The 19,068-nt window shown below is 40.5% G+C and overlaps 2 protein-coding genes across 2 annotated transcripts; both read left to right on the top strand.

Moving 5' to 3' along the window:
• The first annotated feature begins 1,354 nt into the window (after nucleotides 1-1,354).
• pip5k1ba (phosphatidylinositol-4-phosphate 5-kinase, type I, beta a) lies at nucleotides 1,355-12,269 on the top strand. Its single transcript, XM_084035763.1, has 15 exons — nucleotides 1,355-1,473; nucleotides 3,720-3,916; nucleotides 4,721-4,851; nucleotides 5,528-5,645; nucleotides 5,757-5,909; nucleotides 6,209-6,505; nucleotides 7,727-7,911; nucleotides 8,373-8,453; nucleotides 8,765-8,813; nucleotides 8,965-9,049; nucleotides 9,143-9,283; nucleotides 9,360-9,444; nucleotides 9,594-9,690; nucleotides 10,323-10,392; nucleotides 11,403-12,269. The coding sequence occupies exons 2-14, from the start codon at nucleotides 3,872-3,874 to the stop codon at nucleotides 10,371-10,373; spliced, it is 1,518 nt and encodes a 505-aa protein (XP_083891889.1). The 5' UTR covers nucleotides 1,355-1,473; nucleotides 3,720-3,871; the 3' UTR covers nucleotides 10,374-10,392; nucleotides 11,403-12,269.
• A 1,057-nt stretch (nucleotides 12,270-13,326) lies between these two features.
• Nucleotides 13,327-18,564, top strand: LOC311030216 (uncharacterized protein). Its single transcript, XM_084035853.1, has 5 exons — nucleotides 13,327-13,472; nucleotides 13,591-14,214; nucleotides 15,565-15,714; nucleotides 16,158-16,484; nucleotides 16,763-18,564. The coding sequence occupies exons 1-5, from the start codon at nucleotides 13,389-13,391 to the stop codon at nucleotides 17,816-17,818; spliced, it is 2,241 nt and encodes a 746-aa protein (XP_083891979.1). The 5' UTR covers nucleotides 13,327-13,388; the 3' UTR covers nucleotides 17,819-18,564.
• Nucleotides 18,565-19,068: the final 504 nt, after the last annotated feature.

Raw genomic sequence — 19,068 nt, 5'->3', positions numbered from 1 at the left:
GTTTGCAGAAACGATCAATACTACCGACTGGGTTGAAAATTCCTTCAGTAGATTAGGGAGAAACACATTCTCACACACATCTGAGTCTCAGCCAAATGTGACAAAGGTCGTGTGTTGAACCTCGGAGGAGCGAGCTGATAGTCAGCGTCCTGACGGCCGAGTCGGCAGGCAGCCCGTCCCCCGTCTGGTGTTCCCAAACAAACCTCCAACAAGTCGAACTCTGTCCCACTTAGAGGAAAGGTGACATCGAGCTGGGAATCAGGGAGACGGCGTTCTCAGGAGTAAATGAGAGAGAGGAAAAAGATGAAGATGGAACTTGAAGTGAGGAATTAAAATGTGTGAATTGAGGAAGAAAACACACAGCAGGTCGGATGAGGACAGATTATAACACAGCAGGGTGGCTCTACGTGGAAACCAATCATGACAATGATAAGCGATGATCCATTTGGAATTGGAGGGTTTGGCAGGTGTGTCAGAGCTGCAACAGCACCCTCTAGAGGCCAACGTACAGTGGAGCAGCAATATTACTGTACATTAAATGAAGTGAGGGAAAGACAAAGCAGGAGAGAGAGAAGTGTACAGAAAATAGATGATCATAACTATAAACCTGCCGATCGTTAACTCCCAAGCATTATTGAACTAAAAATGCATTTTGAAATTATTCATTGTATTAACAATTGGACTTAAACACACTTTGCACTCAAGTTACTCTTGTTGAGTCATTTAAAAAGCTCTGCTGTCGCATGTCTTTCTCATCTACTCAGCCATAGATATCCCTCATGTACTCACCAACATTTCAGGTACTTTCCTCCCTCTTTTTCTTTTAAATGGAATGAACTGAAACGGCCCTCGGTCTTGTATTCTCCTTGGAGATTTTAAAGCTTTATTATCTGATATGATATGATTCTTGTAACTCTAGTTTATTGTGTAGGTTTCTTGTCTCAGCCTGATTAAATAAAGATTAATACACGTATTACAAACAAGCCAGAAAAATACAAAATATAATAAAATTAATACAAATAAAATATATAAAAATTAAATTAAATTAATACAAATAAAATATATAAAAATTAAATTAAATTAATACAAATAAAATAAAAAGGAGCCAGAAAAATACAAAACAAAATAGAATACAATTTAATTAATAAAAATTAAAATTAAATTAATACAAATAAAATAAAAAGGAGCCAGAAAACGGTGTTAAGGCTCTGGTCTCACACACGTTTTTCTCCCACAGACTTCTACTACGTCTATGATGACTACATGAGTGTGACTCATGTAGCTTCTGAGGAACAATGCAACAGGTAGGTGGAGAGAGAGAGAGAGAGAGAGAGGGAGGGAGGGAGGGGGAGGAAGTGGTGAGGATGCTCGACAGTCGCTGCAACAGTTCTGCTGCTCATCTCACCACAGTCAGTCTGCCACAGAGTTCACACAAGCATCGGCTGCATTCATCACTCCAGTATGCCTGTTAAGGTAAGAAGTCTTCCTCTCTTCTTCTTCCTGTCGTCGAGTGAAGACGGAGCCACTTCTTTCACTCCTGTGTGTCTGTTTCAATGTCTGAGCTGCAGGTTTTTTGGTCGTCGTCTAAGAATAATCACGATTATTATGATAGTGTCACACACAGAGCGTACAGGCCGTCTGTGGCGTCGATCACTAGGAAGACGATCTGATGGCAATCACAAGAGGAAATGAATTGCACTTCAGTCAGAGAGAAAATAAATATGTCTCCACTGAGCACGAATGGGCCGAGGGTATTTACATGTATGCAAAAGATGTCGTGTGAGAGTCACAATATGCAGCCTGCTAAAAGCTTTGAGAAATCCTCCTTCAGGAAGGGGTTCACTTTCTGTTTTACTTATTTTCAGGATGGATTATACAATATTTTATGTTAAGTTTTACTGTTCAATGTACTGCATGATGTTACCAACGTTAAGTTAAATTAATAATTTCTGTCTGTCGGTTGGTCCAGACTGAAATATCTTATTACATTTTTCTCTACAACTCTCATGGTCACCAGAGGAGGAACTAACTTTGGTGATCCCTTGACCTTTCCTCGATATTCCACCAGCAGGTCACACTTTTACTTTATCCCATGAGATATCTCAACATCTGCTTGATGTTTGGTGATCTCCTGACTGCCAAGCTGAGACATGTTTGATCTTGAGTATAATACCTCGGGTCGATTGTCGTGGAAACTTCCTCTGGAGACCCTCGGACTCTTAAATCAAGTGTCATCAGGCCAAAATGTAACTTTGCAGCTACGATGCTTTGGTTTATGGCCTGGAAAACTACTGACACGTGTACTGTTTATGCTAAACCATGATTGTGTAACACTGTATGTTATCTATGTATCAGTATGTTAGCATTGCTGTCATGTGTGCATGCTAGCATATGTTAGCACGTAGCTCAAATGTCTTGTTGACCAATAATCGCATGAGTTGAATAAACTGGGCAACACTTAATAAGAGTTGTTGGATTATTTATCACATAGTCAAACACTATTGCTTTTGTTAATACCACCACTGCTGTTAATACTACTGCTACTACTATACTACTACCAACACCAAATACAGTTGGAACACAAGGGCCTGGGCTGCACCAGATTTCTGCCTAAAAGCCTATTAAGGCAGTTTATTCTCACCTGTCGCTGTGACGCCCCTGGGTGATGTTGGGACTTTAAAATTGTATTGACTCTGGAAATCTTGAGCGTATTCTAGTCCTGCTCAATGTGTTCAGCGTCCTGAGATGACTTCTGTTGTGATACGACACATTTGCGTCAGTAATCAGCCATCAGCAGACAAAGAATTTAAAAAATGTCATTGTTTTCAATGGAAAGCAAGCCAGCTAATAGTTCTCTGATATGCAGAAGGATAACTAATGCACTTACGGACGTCTAATCCAACGCGTTCTCCACCACGTTGTGCCGTTATGTCACTCTGGCTGATTTCAATCTGTGAGGCGCTGCACCTGAAAACAGATAATTAACCCCATTCACTCGACCCTCTAATCGCTAAAAGTCTGTTTACGAAGGGGATTTAACTCCAGCAGATTCCCTGACCCCTTCGGTCTCCCGGTCAAACTAGCGTCCTCACATTGAACCGCTTTCATTTTGTTTTGTTTTTATATAAATAGGTGGATTTGTTGATATAAACCTGAACCTTATCTGGAGCTTCCAAACTGTTAGAATACACCGTTAAAAGTTCATTTCCATGTGTCGTATGAGAATCATTTTCAATTCCATGAACACGTGGAATATTTCCGCTGCACAACTCGTTCTGTTCTTGTAATCCCTCCCACCTTTTTTGTTTTTCTTAGGAAGTTGAGGGTCACATACGTAATACAACTAAGCACTGAGCCCCCTTTTTTACTTACGCTTATAAAACCGGGGGAATGTGTTCATGTAATGGTTTCCCAATCCTTCTTAATGAGGGCCAAGGGTCGTTGTGAGGGATTCTGGACTTAAAGACTCAAAACGAACGCTGGTGGTCTCTCAGAACTCAGCAGTGCAGCCGGACAGAGACGTCTGCACATTTCAAGACTCTGTAAGTCAAACGTGGAGTCTTTGAACGAGACAAACTGAAGGAGAAAAAACCCTGAAATGCGAATGCATCGCGGGTAACCAGTCAAAGCCGTGCGGGTTTTCCCTACATGTGCTTTGCATTGACATCCATGCAAATGCAGCTCACCCCTCCTCTCTCTCTCTACCTCACCTTTTACAGGAGCAGTGCACCTGGACAGAGCAGTTTCGGTGAAGCCCATTCAAAAGGGGGGAGGGGGGGAGTCCATGCCTTTGGTCTTTCATCACTGAGGCGAAAGAAGGAAGTCAGCCTCAGCCGAGCTTCCCTCTAATCAACATCTCTGCGCCCGAAAGATGTCAACCGCCACCGTAGACAGCGCAGGAAGAGGAAGCAAAAAGGTGAGCCATTCATGTTATAGACGCTTTGCTTGGAAAGGAAAGATCTGGAACATCCCCTTTTTTGAATGCATCAAAAAAATTAATTGAAGTCATTAAGTCATAAACACAAATCAGTAGATATTTATTACACTGGACTCATCTCATATTAAGGAGACTTCCTAATTCTTGTGAATGAAACTTCTATGTTGATTTAATTTATTAAGACACAAAAAAACACAATTGTAAACAGTTTGTTGTTCAGAAATTTAGAGAGCAAAAAAAAAAACAAATAAAACTAAAAATTCCATCAAAAATCAAAATAAACGTGTGAAAGTGCAGATGGGTGAAGCACGGAGAAACCACACCTGTTGTTTTTGCCAGAGAGTATTATGTAACAGCAGGAACAGAGCAGGAGTGAACAAGGTGAGCAGGTTGACAGATTTGTTGGAGGAATATTACTTAATGAACTCAATGACAAATGTTGTGTTTTATTGCATTTGAGAGATTTACTTTCTAAATAAGAATGCCGTGTCATGCTTGTCTCCTTAATGAAGTGCTTTTCTATTAGGAACTTCTAGACCATCGTCACATTTGAGGGTTGATTTTAATGATTCTCTATTTTTAAACCTAGACTCCAAACATTTCTATATACTCCCACATTCTGCTAGTGACACTTCATAACTATGAGGAGCGAAACCCTCTGCAGGTAGAAAATAACCCGTTTAATGTTGAATGTCTAGTGTTGCTAAAATGCATTCAACAGATTTCAGTAGAATTGGAAGCTAGAAGAAGTAGTTGGATTCATTGTTTCCTCTTCCCTGTTAGCCCACGGCGGGCGCCCTGAAAGGAGCCATCCAGCTGGGCATCGGTTACGCCGTCGGAAACCTGAGCTCCAAGCCGGACCGAGATGTTCTCATGCAGGACTTCTCTGTGGTGGAGAGCATTTTCCTGCCCAGGTAGGCCCCTCCCACATCTTTACCGTGGAATTCCAACTAATGCACATCATCAAAGTCAAGTGTGAGTTTGGGTCGGTTACATTGGAGATGCTAGCAAGAGGATTGGAGATTTTTAGATTCCAAAATGAAATGAAAATGTGTGTTTTTAAACTTTTTCCAACACTTTTCAAGCCCTTCTTGGAGCAAATCATGCACACTTTTTAATTAAAGAAAATACAATTAGAAAATTGAGAATGTAAACTATGGGACGCATAAGACAAAGTATTATCAAATATCTAACATAACTTAAATGCTATATAGAGATGTAGCAGCATACACATTTGTATTAATGTTAAGAAAAAGTCACTTTTGAAAGTTTACAACCTGATCCGCCTGGTTTAGTAAATAAGAAAAAAACAAACCATGTATCTCAGCAATATAATTTTGCAGACATGTTGACGATGAGGAAAAGAAATGGTGTTACTAATAACATTAATGGTGGCTCTGCTCTATTCAACTTCATGAGACAGTGAGCCAGAGTGCAGAATAACAGGAGCCTAAACCTGAAGCAGCTAAATGGAATTCAGCCATCATTAATGTTATTATTTACACGTATACTCCTCTAATGTGAAAAAAGACCTGCGTGATGCAAACTGTTTATGTTTTACTGTCCACATTTTCTTCTTCTGTTCTCCAGTGAGGGCAGCAACCTGACTCCAGCTCACCACTACCCAGACTTCAGACTGAAAACGTACGCGCCGCTGGCCTTCCGCTACTTCAGAGAGCTGTTTGGCATCAAACCAGATGACTATCTGGTCAGTGTGGAAATTCGCACCATCATTGTGGTTTTGCACCGTGTTGGCGGAAGTTTGGGTTGTTGTTTTCGACTGCAACTACTAAGTCCGTGGCGTCGTTCTGTATTTCAGTACTCCATCTGCAACGAGCCTCTGATCGAGCTGACCAACCCCGGAGCCAGCAGTTCCTGGTTCTACCTCACCAGCGACGACGAGTTCATCATTAAGACGGTGCAGCATAAAGAGGCGGAGTTCCTGCAGAAGCTGCTCCCTGGTTACTACATGGTGAGCTCCGTCCATGTTTGCATGCACGGCAACGCACAGACAGCTAACTGCTAAAGGGACATTCTGGACTTGAAGGCGCCCTGTGCAGATTTCTTGAACAAACTCTAAAAAGTGAAGCCAATGCAGAAGTGCCTTAGACCTGCTTTCTCTCTGCTGGCCATCAGGGGGCGACTCCTCTAGTTGCAAAAGGAAGTCTCTAGCATGATGTTTGTTTAGTAAATGGTCAATTTAGTGTCAAATAGATCATAAAGCACGGGATGATTTTGGGGTGATTTAACTGATTGAACTGTTTATCCTAGAATCTGAACCAGAACCCGAGGACGTTGCTGCCCAAGTTCTACGGCCTTTACTGCATCCAGTGCAGCGGCGTCACCGTCCGCGTGGTGGTGATGAACAACGTGCTGCCGCGCGCCATCAGGATGCACTACAAGTACGACCTGAAGGGCTCCTCGTACAAACGCCGCGCCTCGCGCAAGGAGCGCACCAAGGCGTCGCCCACGTTCAAAGACCTGGACTTGCAGGAGATGCACGAGGGCCTGCACTTCGACCAGGACACCTACAGCGCCCTGATGAAGACCCTGCAGAGGGACTGTCGGGTGTGTTCACATTAAGATTCCATATTATGAGCAGCGAGGCAGCATTCGTCCCCACGGCAGGGTGAGATAGAGATTGAGATTTGTTTTAAAGACCAGCTTTGGGTTTTTGAGATTAGCTTTCTTGGGTCAAAGAGAATTTCAGCCTTACAATGGAGCTTTACAAAAGGTCAAGTGGTCCCAAAAATCTGCAGGATCCATCCCTGCGGTGAAGACCACGAATATCTACAGCAAATTAGTTAGTAATCTGCAGGTAGCCGAGACATTATCAAGGTATTTGATTCAAGAAATCAGGGAGCAGCAAGTTATTATGTCATTATGCTATTTAGAATATGACTGCAGCTGATTATCATTTTCATTATGTATTAATGTATCAATGTTTTTCTACAAAATGACAAAAAAACGAGAAAAATGCCAATCCCAAGTTCCAAGAACCCAGTGTGAAAAAACCCTAAATATATTTAATTCACAATTAAATAAATAAAAAAAAACACCTGGCGTATTAGACAACATTATACAACCGTGAGCTGTGACAATCGTCAGCTCCTGCCTGTTATTTCATTAGCGTGAACCAGCAGTGTCCACTTGATGGAGGATTAATTTACGATCAAGCTGAGCAGCTGGACTCAGACTGGCCCCGTCCGGGGGGGTGAGACCTGCTCCGATCGGGCCCCGGCTCGCGTGTTAGGTAACGCGGTGCAAAGTGAGGGGGCTCTTTGTTTACGGCGGTTACTTCATGACATCAGCGTTTGGTCACGGGGATTGGGGATTACGTTTGTACTGTACTTTGGGTTCGTGGATCAAGGTTTAGCCCCCTCTCACTGGAACCCGCTTCGGTGAGGGAGAGGTCACAACAAAGCTTGTTGTTTACCCGTGGACGTATTCATGTGTTTTATTAGCATTATTAAATCCATAATATCGTTGGGGAAAAGAGTTGCACAAGGTCACGGTCAAAGGTCACGCACAACTCCTTTGTGAGGGCAGCTGCAGTATGTACAATGATTTACATATACATATCTAGTATTTTCTAACTAAAATAGATGTCATTATGCATATTAAATACTCTCTGTGTGCTGTAGTGTGTCTGAGGATCTGAGAACAACAAAAAATAAGCATTCAAATTCATTTAAATGAAATGGGACGTGTCTGTCAGCCCCACAGCTGTCCAATACATATTTTAAGAACAGATCTTTGAGCGCTGCCGTTGCTCTCCTCCCCCGTCAGGTCCTGGAGAGCTTCAAGATCATGGACTACAGTCTGCTGCTGGGGATCCACGTTTTGGACCGGAAGCCGCTGGTCCGAGAAAACCGGTGTGACAGCAGGAAGGGACAGAAGGTGCTCTACTCCACCGCCCTGGAGTCCATCCAGGGGAACGCCAAGAGCTCCGAACCCGTGGACTGTGATGACACGTGAGAATGCTTATTTTTAAGACCATTTCTCTGCTATTGTTTCTGCATGTTATATGTGAAAATACAGCTCCAACTCAAAGCGTGGCTTCATATTCGAGTTTGCTTTGCATACAGATAGATGGAGTTGTTCTATTATACTAGAACACTCCCTCCGTTTGTATGAGGTCTGTTTGTGTCTTCTCTTTGCTCTTCTGCTTTTCTCCACTCCTCTTACACAAATTGCTTTCCAATGAACAAAAGCTCGCTGTTGTGAAATGTTACACAATGACTGGATCTCCTCCAGATGACATGTATTTGATAACGGCGATGACGTTCGTGCTGATTGCACTGTAGCAAGTGTTTAAAGCTTTTTAATAAACAGTTATACTGTTTAGCGTTAACTAGTCCACCAAATAGAGATGAATTATTAGGACTATTACGTTTCTGTTATTCATTAAGACATCTTTCTTTTTTTATCTCAGATTGGGTGGAATTCCTGCCAAACATAAAGATGAGAACCTTCTCATCTTTTTAGGGATCATCGACATCCTTCAGTCCTACAGGTGAGCTCACAGAATCACAACAAACATACTGTTAGTTTTGATTTGATTAGACTTTTTCAATAATAATTCAATAATTATTTGGATTTATTTAAACCAGTTGTAAGATATTTAAAGACATTTAAAACAATACAAATATAAAATGTAGCTGAATTTAATTGTTCTGTCTCTAACGAATAATCTTATCTAATCTAATCTTATTCCATATAACATATTTTTTTAAAGAGACACACAGTAGGCCTAATTTATATTTGATTATTATAATTAAACAGGTGATGAGATATGCATGTTTTTGTATTATTTATTTCTTCAAGGTTCATCAAGAAGGTGGAACACTCCTGGAAAGCTCTTGTACATGATGGGGTACGTAATCCTGCAGCAACTGTGTGTGTGTGTGTGTGTGTGTGTGTGTGTGTGTGTGTGTGTGTGTGTGTGTGTGTGTGTGTGTGTGTGTGTGTGTGTGTGTGTGTGTGTGTGTGTGTGTGTTATTCTGACAGCATTCTTTGCTTCTCAGGACACCGTATCGGTTCACAGGCCCGGCTTCTACGCGGACAGATTTCTGAAATTCATGGGCTCGACTGTGTTCAAAAAGATGCATCGTAAGTCGCCATGGTTACGAAACGTGTTCTTCATCCTGCGTGACGCTAGCGAGCCTCTCTCTGTTAAAATCCCTCCTTCTCCACGTCTCTCAGCTTTAAGGGGAGCGTCTTCGAAGAGGAAGAGGAGTTCCCTCTATGTGGTGAAGGCAGCCTCTCAGGAGTTCCTGTCTCCACCGAAGGAGGAGATGAAGGAGGAGAAGAAGGCCCAGAGCCTGGACAACCTGGATGGAAACTGTAAGGAATCCATTCAACCCCATATTCTAATAAACATTATGTCACGTTTTGAGTGACGTTGATGTTCTTGCAACAGTTTACAGTTCCTCCAAGCAACCGGATCTCCTTCCCAGAGTTACTTTCGAGTCCACCGGAAATAAAGAAGAGGACGCTGAAAACAGGTCGGTTCAACTTGCAGCTCTCAGATATACAGTATTTATGTATTCAGTGCTGTATCTGCAGCAAAGTCTCCCCAAGAATGAAGAAAAAATGAAGTTTGAAATTCAGGTTTAGCAGCTCTAAGCAGAACGTCTGCTCACTTGTGTTCCAGTGAAGACCGACGAGCCTCCAGTTCCACGATCGCTCTGGACGATCCTCTGCCGTCTCTCAGCGGGAGTCAGTCAGACTCTGAGCTGGATGTCTACTTGGTATGAAAGGTTTTTAATGACTAAGTATTTATCCTATTGTCTAATACCACCAACCTTCTCCTTTACTAGCAGACACCACGACAGTGTCTTCACACCTTAAACTGAACCATAAAGTCCCGGGAGCCAATATCTTTGACTTGTTTATGACTTTTGGAGGAGCTGCTGGAGCATGTTTGAAATATTTCCACACTGGTTTTGATGCAACAGTCCAACATGTTAGGAAATACTTTGATTTGCTTTTCAGCAGACAGTTAGAGCAGATCGACGCTGCGCTCATATTGGTGTGCCGCCGCTTAGCCTAGCTTAGCTTAGCACAAAGATCGGAATAAGTATATTTTTACCGCTGAACGAAAACCACGTTTCTGACTCCATTATGAGATAATCTATAATAATTTGTCAGGGGTGGATAATGAGGTTTTAAATAGTGAAGTAATCGCCATTTAATATCATGACAACATTCCTGAAATCATAGCTATTTTCCCCAAACTGTCGACTGCATCATCATAACTTCATCATTATTCTCAATAAACCAAAAAGACTCAGTGTGCATCATAGGTTTTTGTGCTGGTGGATTTGGGGAGATCAGTCGTGATGATGAATCCGGCGGTCACTGGGTGTCTCTGCATTTTCAGCCTCACACAGACTCACCCAGGCGACCCAGCTGGAGTCCATCAGTCGATTGAGTCCCAGCGGCCGTAAACTGTAAGCAGCAAAACGACATCCATAGATGATCTATTGATTTTTGTTATTGATCTTCTCTTTTTAGAAAAAAAAAAACACACTCTTTCTGCTTCTGGGGTCTTCCAGTTATAGAATCACCTACACCGACACATGTGAACCTGTTATCCAGGCGACCTCATTATAGCTCAGTCGCTGCTGTAGCAGCATTCGGGTCTTCCTGGAAAGTTCTTCTTCGGTGGTGGTAGCTCGGCTCCTCGAGGCCCCTGTATGTGACCTTTATGCTGCATGACTCAGCTAAGTCCTTACGTCTGTGTCAGCCTGAGAAACCTCCATGAATCCCTTATTTTTCCCTTCTCTACAGCACTTACATAACCACAAAATCCTCACCCAGGCTTACACCAAGCGGTTCTTCAAACCCACATTAAGCAGTTCCACTCGCGCTGCAGACGTCGGAGTTAATCTGATCCCAAAGCCTCTGACAGAAGACAGAGGGATTCAAAAAACCACCGAGGGCTCCAGACCTCAGACCTCTCTGTTTGTTTTCACAACTCGAGAGTTCACGTTTTTAACCTTTGACCAAAAGAGGACCACAACTGTGGTTTTGCATGAAATTCTTAAATGCATAAACTTTACATTACTGCTGATTTACTGAAACTGTGTTGGAGTTTGAAATCAGTCAAGTATGACCATCAGGATATTAATACATAAAACATGCTTAACTATATTTGACGTTCCCTTTGACATTCTTCAGAAATCCCTTTTTAAAAACCCAAACCTGAACCCTGATACTTTAGTGGGCAGCAGAACTATCTCCTGTTTTCTTTTGCATGCTACTTCTGTTCTGTAACTGGGTTTGGACATGCACACTATCACCTTTCTTTGCCTTAAAAAAAAAAAAAAGAGATCATCCAATCCAACGGTTTGTGGGAATTTAATTGTTTGAAACGCAGCCATGGCCTGATGTTCAAGTCTTTTAATTAGTTTGACTCAAAGGGAACTAATCATCTTTTTTGTTGTTCTTGTTTTTCTAGTGAGGAGCAGCCTGGACGTTTGACCTTTGACCCCCCAGTCCCACTGTGTTGAGACATCAGGACCTCACAACAGTGTCTGCGACATCCCTCTTCTGAGTCGAAGTAAATGTGCCAAATCACTGGTTGTTTTGTAGAAATCCCAATATTACCAGACGGGGATATACAGTGTTTATGTGTTTTTAGATCACTAAACCGCTGTATTGATATTAAACACTATGAAGACGTCTCCTCACCTTTAATTTGCACTTTGCTGCTTATTTAAAGGGACGCTTAACCCCCGATATAAAAACATATATAGATTTTCCCTCTTATTGTAGTGTTGTCCCAATATATTGGAGAGAAGGCATCTTTCTGGCTGATCTCCATCACACGATCATAAATAGCAACACAGGTAAGAGGGGAGAAATATATATATATTTTATGTGGGGGCGAATAGTCCCTTTAACTACAGCACCAACAAAGAAAATAAGTTTGATCTCTACTCTCCTCAGCGGCTGGATCCCTGAGGGAATAAATCTTCTCGTTCCTCAATCAGCTGCAGCGAAATATACCGCTGTTACTTCAAATTGTATAGTTACGTATGAGCTGTGATCGTTACGGTGTCGGGAATCTGAATGATGGATTCATCTGTCGAGAAAATGTGTGTTTTCTCTCGAGAAAGTACACTTCATTTTCATCACCCTATCTTTTTAAAAAAACCTGCTTCAAACTGTTTTGAATACCGAAGATAAATAAATGAATATATTGTATGTTTTATCAACGTTTTTAAAGAAATCTGTGCTTATATGTGATTTATAGGCCAACAACGGCATTATAGCAATATTTGAAACTTGTATCTGTGAAATAAATTCATATTTTATGTTCTTATATCTTCATCTTTTTCTCCACAATTATAAATCAGTGTATTGTCTAGATCCAACATTCTGAAGTAAATGACTGTCTTTTGTTTAAACACAAGGGGGCGCAGCAACAATACAATCATATATACAGGATACAGTCGATAGTGAAAGTACAGGCGTTCTGTACACAAGTAGAAGTACATAACTTGTGTTAAAAAAAAGTAGAAGTACTGATTCAACTTCTTTACTCAAGTAAAAGTGAAAAAGTACAGTCTCTGAAATGTACTCAGTGTATAAAGTAAAAATTACCACTGTTTGTTTTTTGCAAGGCTAAATGAAACTTGCTTCATATTATTAATAAAAAAGAAAATAATAATTCCCCTCAAATGCATTCAAATTAAAATAACGAGCCTGTTTTAAAAATGTGAGGAGAAGAAAGAACAGATTTGTTTTAAAATGTAGGGAGTAAAAGTGATAAGTCGTCAGAAGTATGAATATACTTTGTTACTGTATATAAGTAGCATTTTTATTATAACAGCCAGCAGAAATGTCCTACTCCTAAGGGATGATTTTACTTTATTATTTTTATATTTTTTATAAAAAGTATAAAAAAGAATAAAATAGAATTGATTTTTAATGCTTATTTTAATTATCATTATTATTATTATTATTATTATATAAATGATAAAACATTAAAAAAAATAAAAAATGTTTTAGAGTATAAATTCTATAAACTATAAATAAAGTATAAATGTAAACTTTCATAGCCTGTACATTCACACTTTTACTTGAGTAAAGTACTTGAATCAGTACTTGTACTTTCACCAGCAGTCTATAAGTATACGTATGACTTTTGACACCTCTGTACGGAGCCCCTAAAGGGACATGGAAAAAAAAAAAAAAAAAAACGTTTCTCGTGCGCACAAAATACTTTCTCGTGCTCGCGAGATACTTTTCTCGTGCTCACCAGATACTTTCTCGTGCTCACCAGATACTTTTCTCGTGCTCACCAGATACTTTCTCGTGCTCACCAGATACTTTCTCGTGCTCACCAGATACTTTCTCGTGCTCGCGAGAAACCTCAGTTGTGAACTCTCGCGCCCTGTGTGTAAGCCTCCAGGCCCATTAAGATCATTAACCTCAAAGAATGGCAGCAGAAGTGGATTTATTCTCTTTCCTGAAAACGCGAAATATACCTGATAGTGTCATCAACCAACTAAAAGATGAAAAGGTAAAGATAAATGTTAACTTTAGTCACATAAAGTACCTAAGCAATTCATGTATAGCTTAATTTGCTGCTGTTAACGTAATTGTTCAAACGTTTTTGTCGTTTGCCTTGCTTATTACAGATCGACATCAACGTCATAGGTGTTATGACAGATGAGGAGTTAGGAAAGTATATTGTACGATATGGGGACCGACTTGCACTCAGAGCATTTTGTCGTCAAAGAACTGTGACAAACGAAAAGTCCGGAGAAGTGGAGACAGTGAAGTCCGCTCTCATGCAGAGAGTAAGAGACAGGCTCGGGGAAACACGGAAACTTCTTGCCAAAAGAGACACAGAAGGCTCCGGTACTGTTGGCAATAAACATGCAGCCAAAGCCACACGGAGGGTTGAAATGGGGTGGCTCCATTTTGATAACGGCACTTATCACCAGATCAAAACCAAAAATGGAGGAGGAACACGGCACCTGTCTGTCCAGAAATCAGTAACTGTGGGTGAACTGCTGGAGACGGGCAAGGGCTTGTTTTTCACAAATGGATATTCATCCAAAGGACCAGTGGAAGACTTCGAGTTTGATATTCGTGATTACAGTCACAATGCAGTATCCCCTGAAGTCACAGTGAGTCAGCTGTACGAGCAGACTAAGCTACGAATGCTGCGCATCTACACAACCTCCAAGGCTAAAGACGTAATACTTCTCTCTGATGCATCATCGGACTTCGAGCCCACAGATGAGAGGCTAATGAAGGTAATTTATCTTCTGCCACATTTCTGTTATCAATACACTGTCGATACTGAATTTATAGTGATATAAAGGCTGACATGTATTTCAGATTTTAAAATAAAAAATAGAAGAATTGATCCATAAGATCTGTATAAACCCCTAAACAGTGTGTAACAGCTGACCCCTATGAACACAGAACATTAATTATCATCAAATCCTGGCCGATCATGTTAACAGAGGCGCTGTTTGTGAACAGGCAAGGCAGGCAACTGCTTGGGGCCCCGAGTTGCCAGGGGGCCCCCGAGACTCGGCCCGAGGGCTGTTTTATGAATGTTAATTTTATATTTGATGCCAAATGTGCAGACAAGCACCTTGTTATTTAGTTAGTTATTATATTGTTTTTATTGTTCTTGACATTTATATATGCACATTTTGAATATAAAAAACGTTGGTTTCATACATCTTTCGTTGGCGTCAGATTATTTAGAAGATTATTATTGTTATTGTTTAGTCAGAAGGGCCCCACTGAAAACTTTGCTTGGGGCCCCAACAGACTCTAGAATCGCCTCTGCATGTTAATAAAGCAACCTCAGCACCGTGCGAACACACACACACATCAGCCTCTTAGTGTAGCGATGCACGTAAAGTTAGAGCTGCCCTGTGATGCTGCAGCCGGCTGTTGGCAACAAACGGAATATAAGTATAGCCTGATGTTTCTTGTGAAATCCATATGTAAGTGCTGTTACATGGATTATACGATATGGAAAGTACTCAAGGTTCACGATGCACATGTGATAAATAGTTAATGAATTTAAGGTTAAAATTGACATTTGATGTGATTAAATAGCAGGCGCAATTCATTCTTTCTGGATCTGGCCAAAATAATCTTAGTCTTACAGCCATGTTGTTTTTCTGTCTTTCTCCTCATGAAATTGAACAGCTAGAATGAATCACTTCCTTTATGGTTGGTGTGATTATCATTGTATATCGCACCTGTCTCATATGCAATGAGTAGATATAGACTGTAAAAAGGTATGCATTTGACACATTTTTTTCCCAAAGATTAGTACGTTTAATAAGGTCCACCTTAGCTTTCTTACCTGTGGTCTTATTCAATATGACTGTACATTCACTGCCGGCCTCACTGATTTTTGAGGATAAATCTATTGTCTTAACTCAATGTCAAATCTATTAAGAACATGAAGCCTGCAAAAAAGGGGGGGTCAAGAGATGCAAATACAGTTTTCTAGACATATTTGCTCCACTTCTCTCTCCACTTATGTGCATGTTCAAACACAATAAGTTTAGAAAGACTTGTTTTGAACAGTTGAACAATCATGGCTGTATAAGCTTATAATTTGCCTATCTTTATAGACTAGGACAATGCAGAGACGATCCTTGAGGAACAAAACCAGGAGAGGTCATCACTGGAGGACTGGAACTGATCATCGAGTGGATCATACAGAGAGCTCCAGTGATTTAGATCCAGCACCCAGTGGCTCAATGCAGGAAAACCATGAAAAAGTAAGCCCCATTATTGCATTTTTATGGACCCAGTCTGTGATATACAGTATGGAACTTGTGTTGTATGAAGATTAATTTGTGCCAAAATGTTCAAACAATGCTTTGAAACAAAAATTGATCAATCAATCAATACAAAGTTATAACAAAAAAAGTAATGTCAAAGATAAAATTCTCAACTCGTGAAGTCTATGAGGACACAGAGATGGGGTTTAAGAGACCTTGATTTTGTTGCAAATAACAAATCCATCTCAAATTTAAACTGCAGCTAAGATGATGGAAGTGGGCAAAAGGTTTTGAGTTCAATGCCACATTAACTCAATATGCATATACCAAAAAATCTGCTCAGGTGCAAGGTGTTTTAATCACATGAATGTGATAGTACACATGACGGCTTTGATCAGATAAGGTAATAAGTATGTTTTTTTTTATTTAATTATAAACAGAGAGGAGAACCAATCAGCCAATCAGGACCAGCAACTTCTGAGATGAGTGACTCAGAGGTCCTGTATCCACCATCTTCCGATGATGTTGGCAATCATACTCGGCAGTCAACAAGCAGGCATGGATCTGAAGACGACGGTTTAATGCCTGTGTCAAATCAAGATGCAGACCAGTTGTTAAGTGACAAGTCGGATTACCCTCTTGCCCTTGCCATCCAAGCATCTCTTGAGGACTTTGAAGTTGACTTTGGACCTGTTTGTGATGATGATGATGATGATAATCAAGACTCCACCCTTCCCTGGAATCCACATGACTTCAACAGTATGCAGGTATAGTGTAGAACTAAGTTATTTTCTAACAGTGCTGCAAAAAATATTACTGCCATCATTGATTAATTTCAAGAGTTTTCACTATTCATTACTTTTTCATCTAAACATTCCAAAACCAAAAGATAAATATAAAAGCAGCAAATCTAGAACCACAGCATAATTCATTTTTGCATGCTAATTGATATATTGATTGTCAAAGTTGTTGATTAATTTTCTGTTCACCAGTTGAATAATCTATTAATAATCACACCTAATTTCCTTTTTAAAAAATCTTGCAGCACTCTACACTGAATGACGGACCATCAAGCAGTCTTCCAGCATCACCAGACCCATTTGAAAAAGAACTCCTCCTTGTGAAATTAAGACGAGTAAACATTGTTGATGATGTCCTTAATATCTTCATGGACCCAAAAGTACTGAATGCTAATCTTAAAATGGAGTTTACAAATGAGAAAGCTGTGGACAGTGATGGTGTGTCAAGAGAGGTATACTCCGCGTTCTGGGAACATTTCTTGGAACAGTGTGAGGGGGAAGATGAACGAGTACCCAGACTACGACCAGATTATTCTGAGAAGGCATGGCAAGCTCTTGGAAGAGTGTGGTTGAAAGGATACCTGGACCACAAAATCATACCAATCAGACTGTCACCAGCTTTTGTTCTTGCCTGTTGTCAAGGACTTAGTTCAGTGGATGAAGAACTCTTGATGATGTCATTTGCCAGATTTCTGTCAGGGAATGAGCGTGCATCACTTGAAAAAGCACTACAGGGCAACATTGATGAAACTGTTGAGGAGGACTTACTCGACATCTTCTCAAGAATGGGCTCACACTGCCTGCCCTCTAAAGACAACGTACGGGCTGCCATTTTAACAATGGCACACAAAGCTCTTCTTCAAGAGCCGAAGTTCATAATTGACTGTTTCCACTCCAGTATTCACAATGCTGTGCCAACACTCATAACCAGAGAAAACATAATGGAGCTTTACGAATCTAAGCGGCCAACTAACAAGAAAGTGGCACAGATGATAAAGCCATCAACTGAAATCCCAAATCCACAAGAGCAGACAGCTCTTAACCACCTGCTACGGTATGTGAGAAGCATTGACCAAAGAAAACTGGAGATCTTCTTACGCTTCTGCACAGGGTCCACTGTGCTGTGCACAGGCACAATTGAAGTAACTTTTAATAGATTGTGTGGTTTAAGTCGCAGGCCTGTAGCACACACATGTGGAGCAGTTCTTGAGTTACCATGCACCTACAGCTCATACCCAGAGTTTCGTCAGGAGTTTGACAATGTCCTGTCTGGCGATTGCTTTACAATGGATATTGTATAGTGAATGTAAGGGATCTTACACATGTTCCTTTTCTACTGACATCGTTATAGCATTTGTCTGAAATAAACTGTTTCTACAGATTTACATTTATTTATATTTAAAACACTTTATTTGTTCATTCATGTATTGCAACTTAGAAAGAGTTGTACTACAAGGAATGGAGATGAGATCAGATGCATTATCTGATGACATTGCTTTATTACACTTAATATGATAAGTCAGAAAGGTCTGCTCTCATATGTGAACATCCCTTTTTTTCAGGCCTGTATCATTTTCACATTTTCATGTGCATGTTTTTTGCAATTGTTATTCAGAAGGAAGTTCAGCATTCAACAAAATAGTAATACCTGTTCGAGGCACATACATTTCAAATGGCTACCCAGTTATTGTTGCAGCCTCATATGTTAAACATACTGACAGTAACTGTCAGGAGCACAATATTGTTGAATAAAAATTAAATTCCACTTTCATGTTCTGCCTTGGTGTTTTTCTTTGTTGTGATTTTGTTTGTTTCCTGTTCATGACTGATGGCAAAGTAAAACATCTATGACAATACTCCTATATGCTGTGCAACAAATTGAAGTCTATTTCTAGCACAAATTACTGATAAGAGCTAATACTCTGTCATTTGAAAAATGTACAGTTCTGGGCTTCATTGAATCAGTCTGGGATTACCTGAAGAGACAAAAGCAACTGAGACAGCCTAAATCCACACACGATCTGCTGAAAGTTATCTGCCAAGTACCTTGAAATACTGTGTGCACAATATTGCTGCAAATGTTCTTAATGTCTCTGTGTGTGTCTAGTGTAGTCAGTGAGCACGTAGTGACAGATCAATCCTTTTTCCAGGAGAAATAATCCAAAGTTCCAAATATAGCTTCTACAGAGTTCCTGGAAAAACTTTACAACTGAGAATGTTTGGTGAATAAAGCATGGTTGACTGCAGAAGAATTGTCTGATCATGTGTTCAGTTTAGATGGATACAAATGTAGTACCATCTCAAATTAGAGAGCAGATCTTATCTCATTCCTCAAATGTAGGTACAAATCCAATGCTTGATGAGCATCAGCTGGAAGATGCAGCTGTGACTCCACCATCAGAATGTTGCAGATGCTGTAGATGTCTGTGTCACATGGCACTGCTGGTCGAAATGTGCAGTTACTCTGACACAACTGTACATCAGCTCTGTCCACTGGGGAAATGCAGTCATCACTTGTGTAGAGTTCTGGGAACATGTACATGATTTGAGG

The sequence above is a fragment of the Eutrigla gurnardus genome (genome assembly GCF_963514095.1).
Source record: "Eutrigla gurnardus genome assembly, chromosome: 19".
In the NCBI taxonomy this organism is placed as follows: Eukaryota; Metazoa; Chordata; class Actinopteri; order Perciformes; family Triglidae; genus Eutrigla; species Eutrigla gurnardus.
Note: the sequence above shows the minus strand (reverse complement) of the source record. Positions and strands in the feature narration are given on the sequence as shown.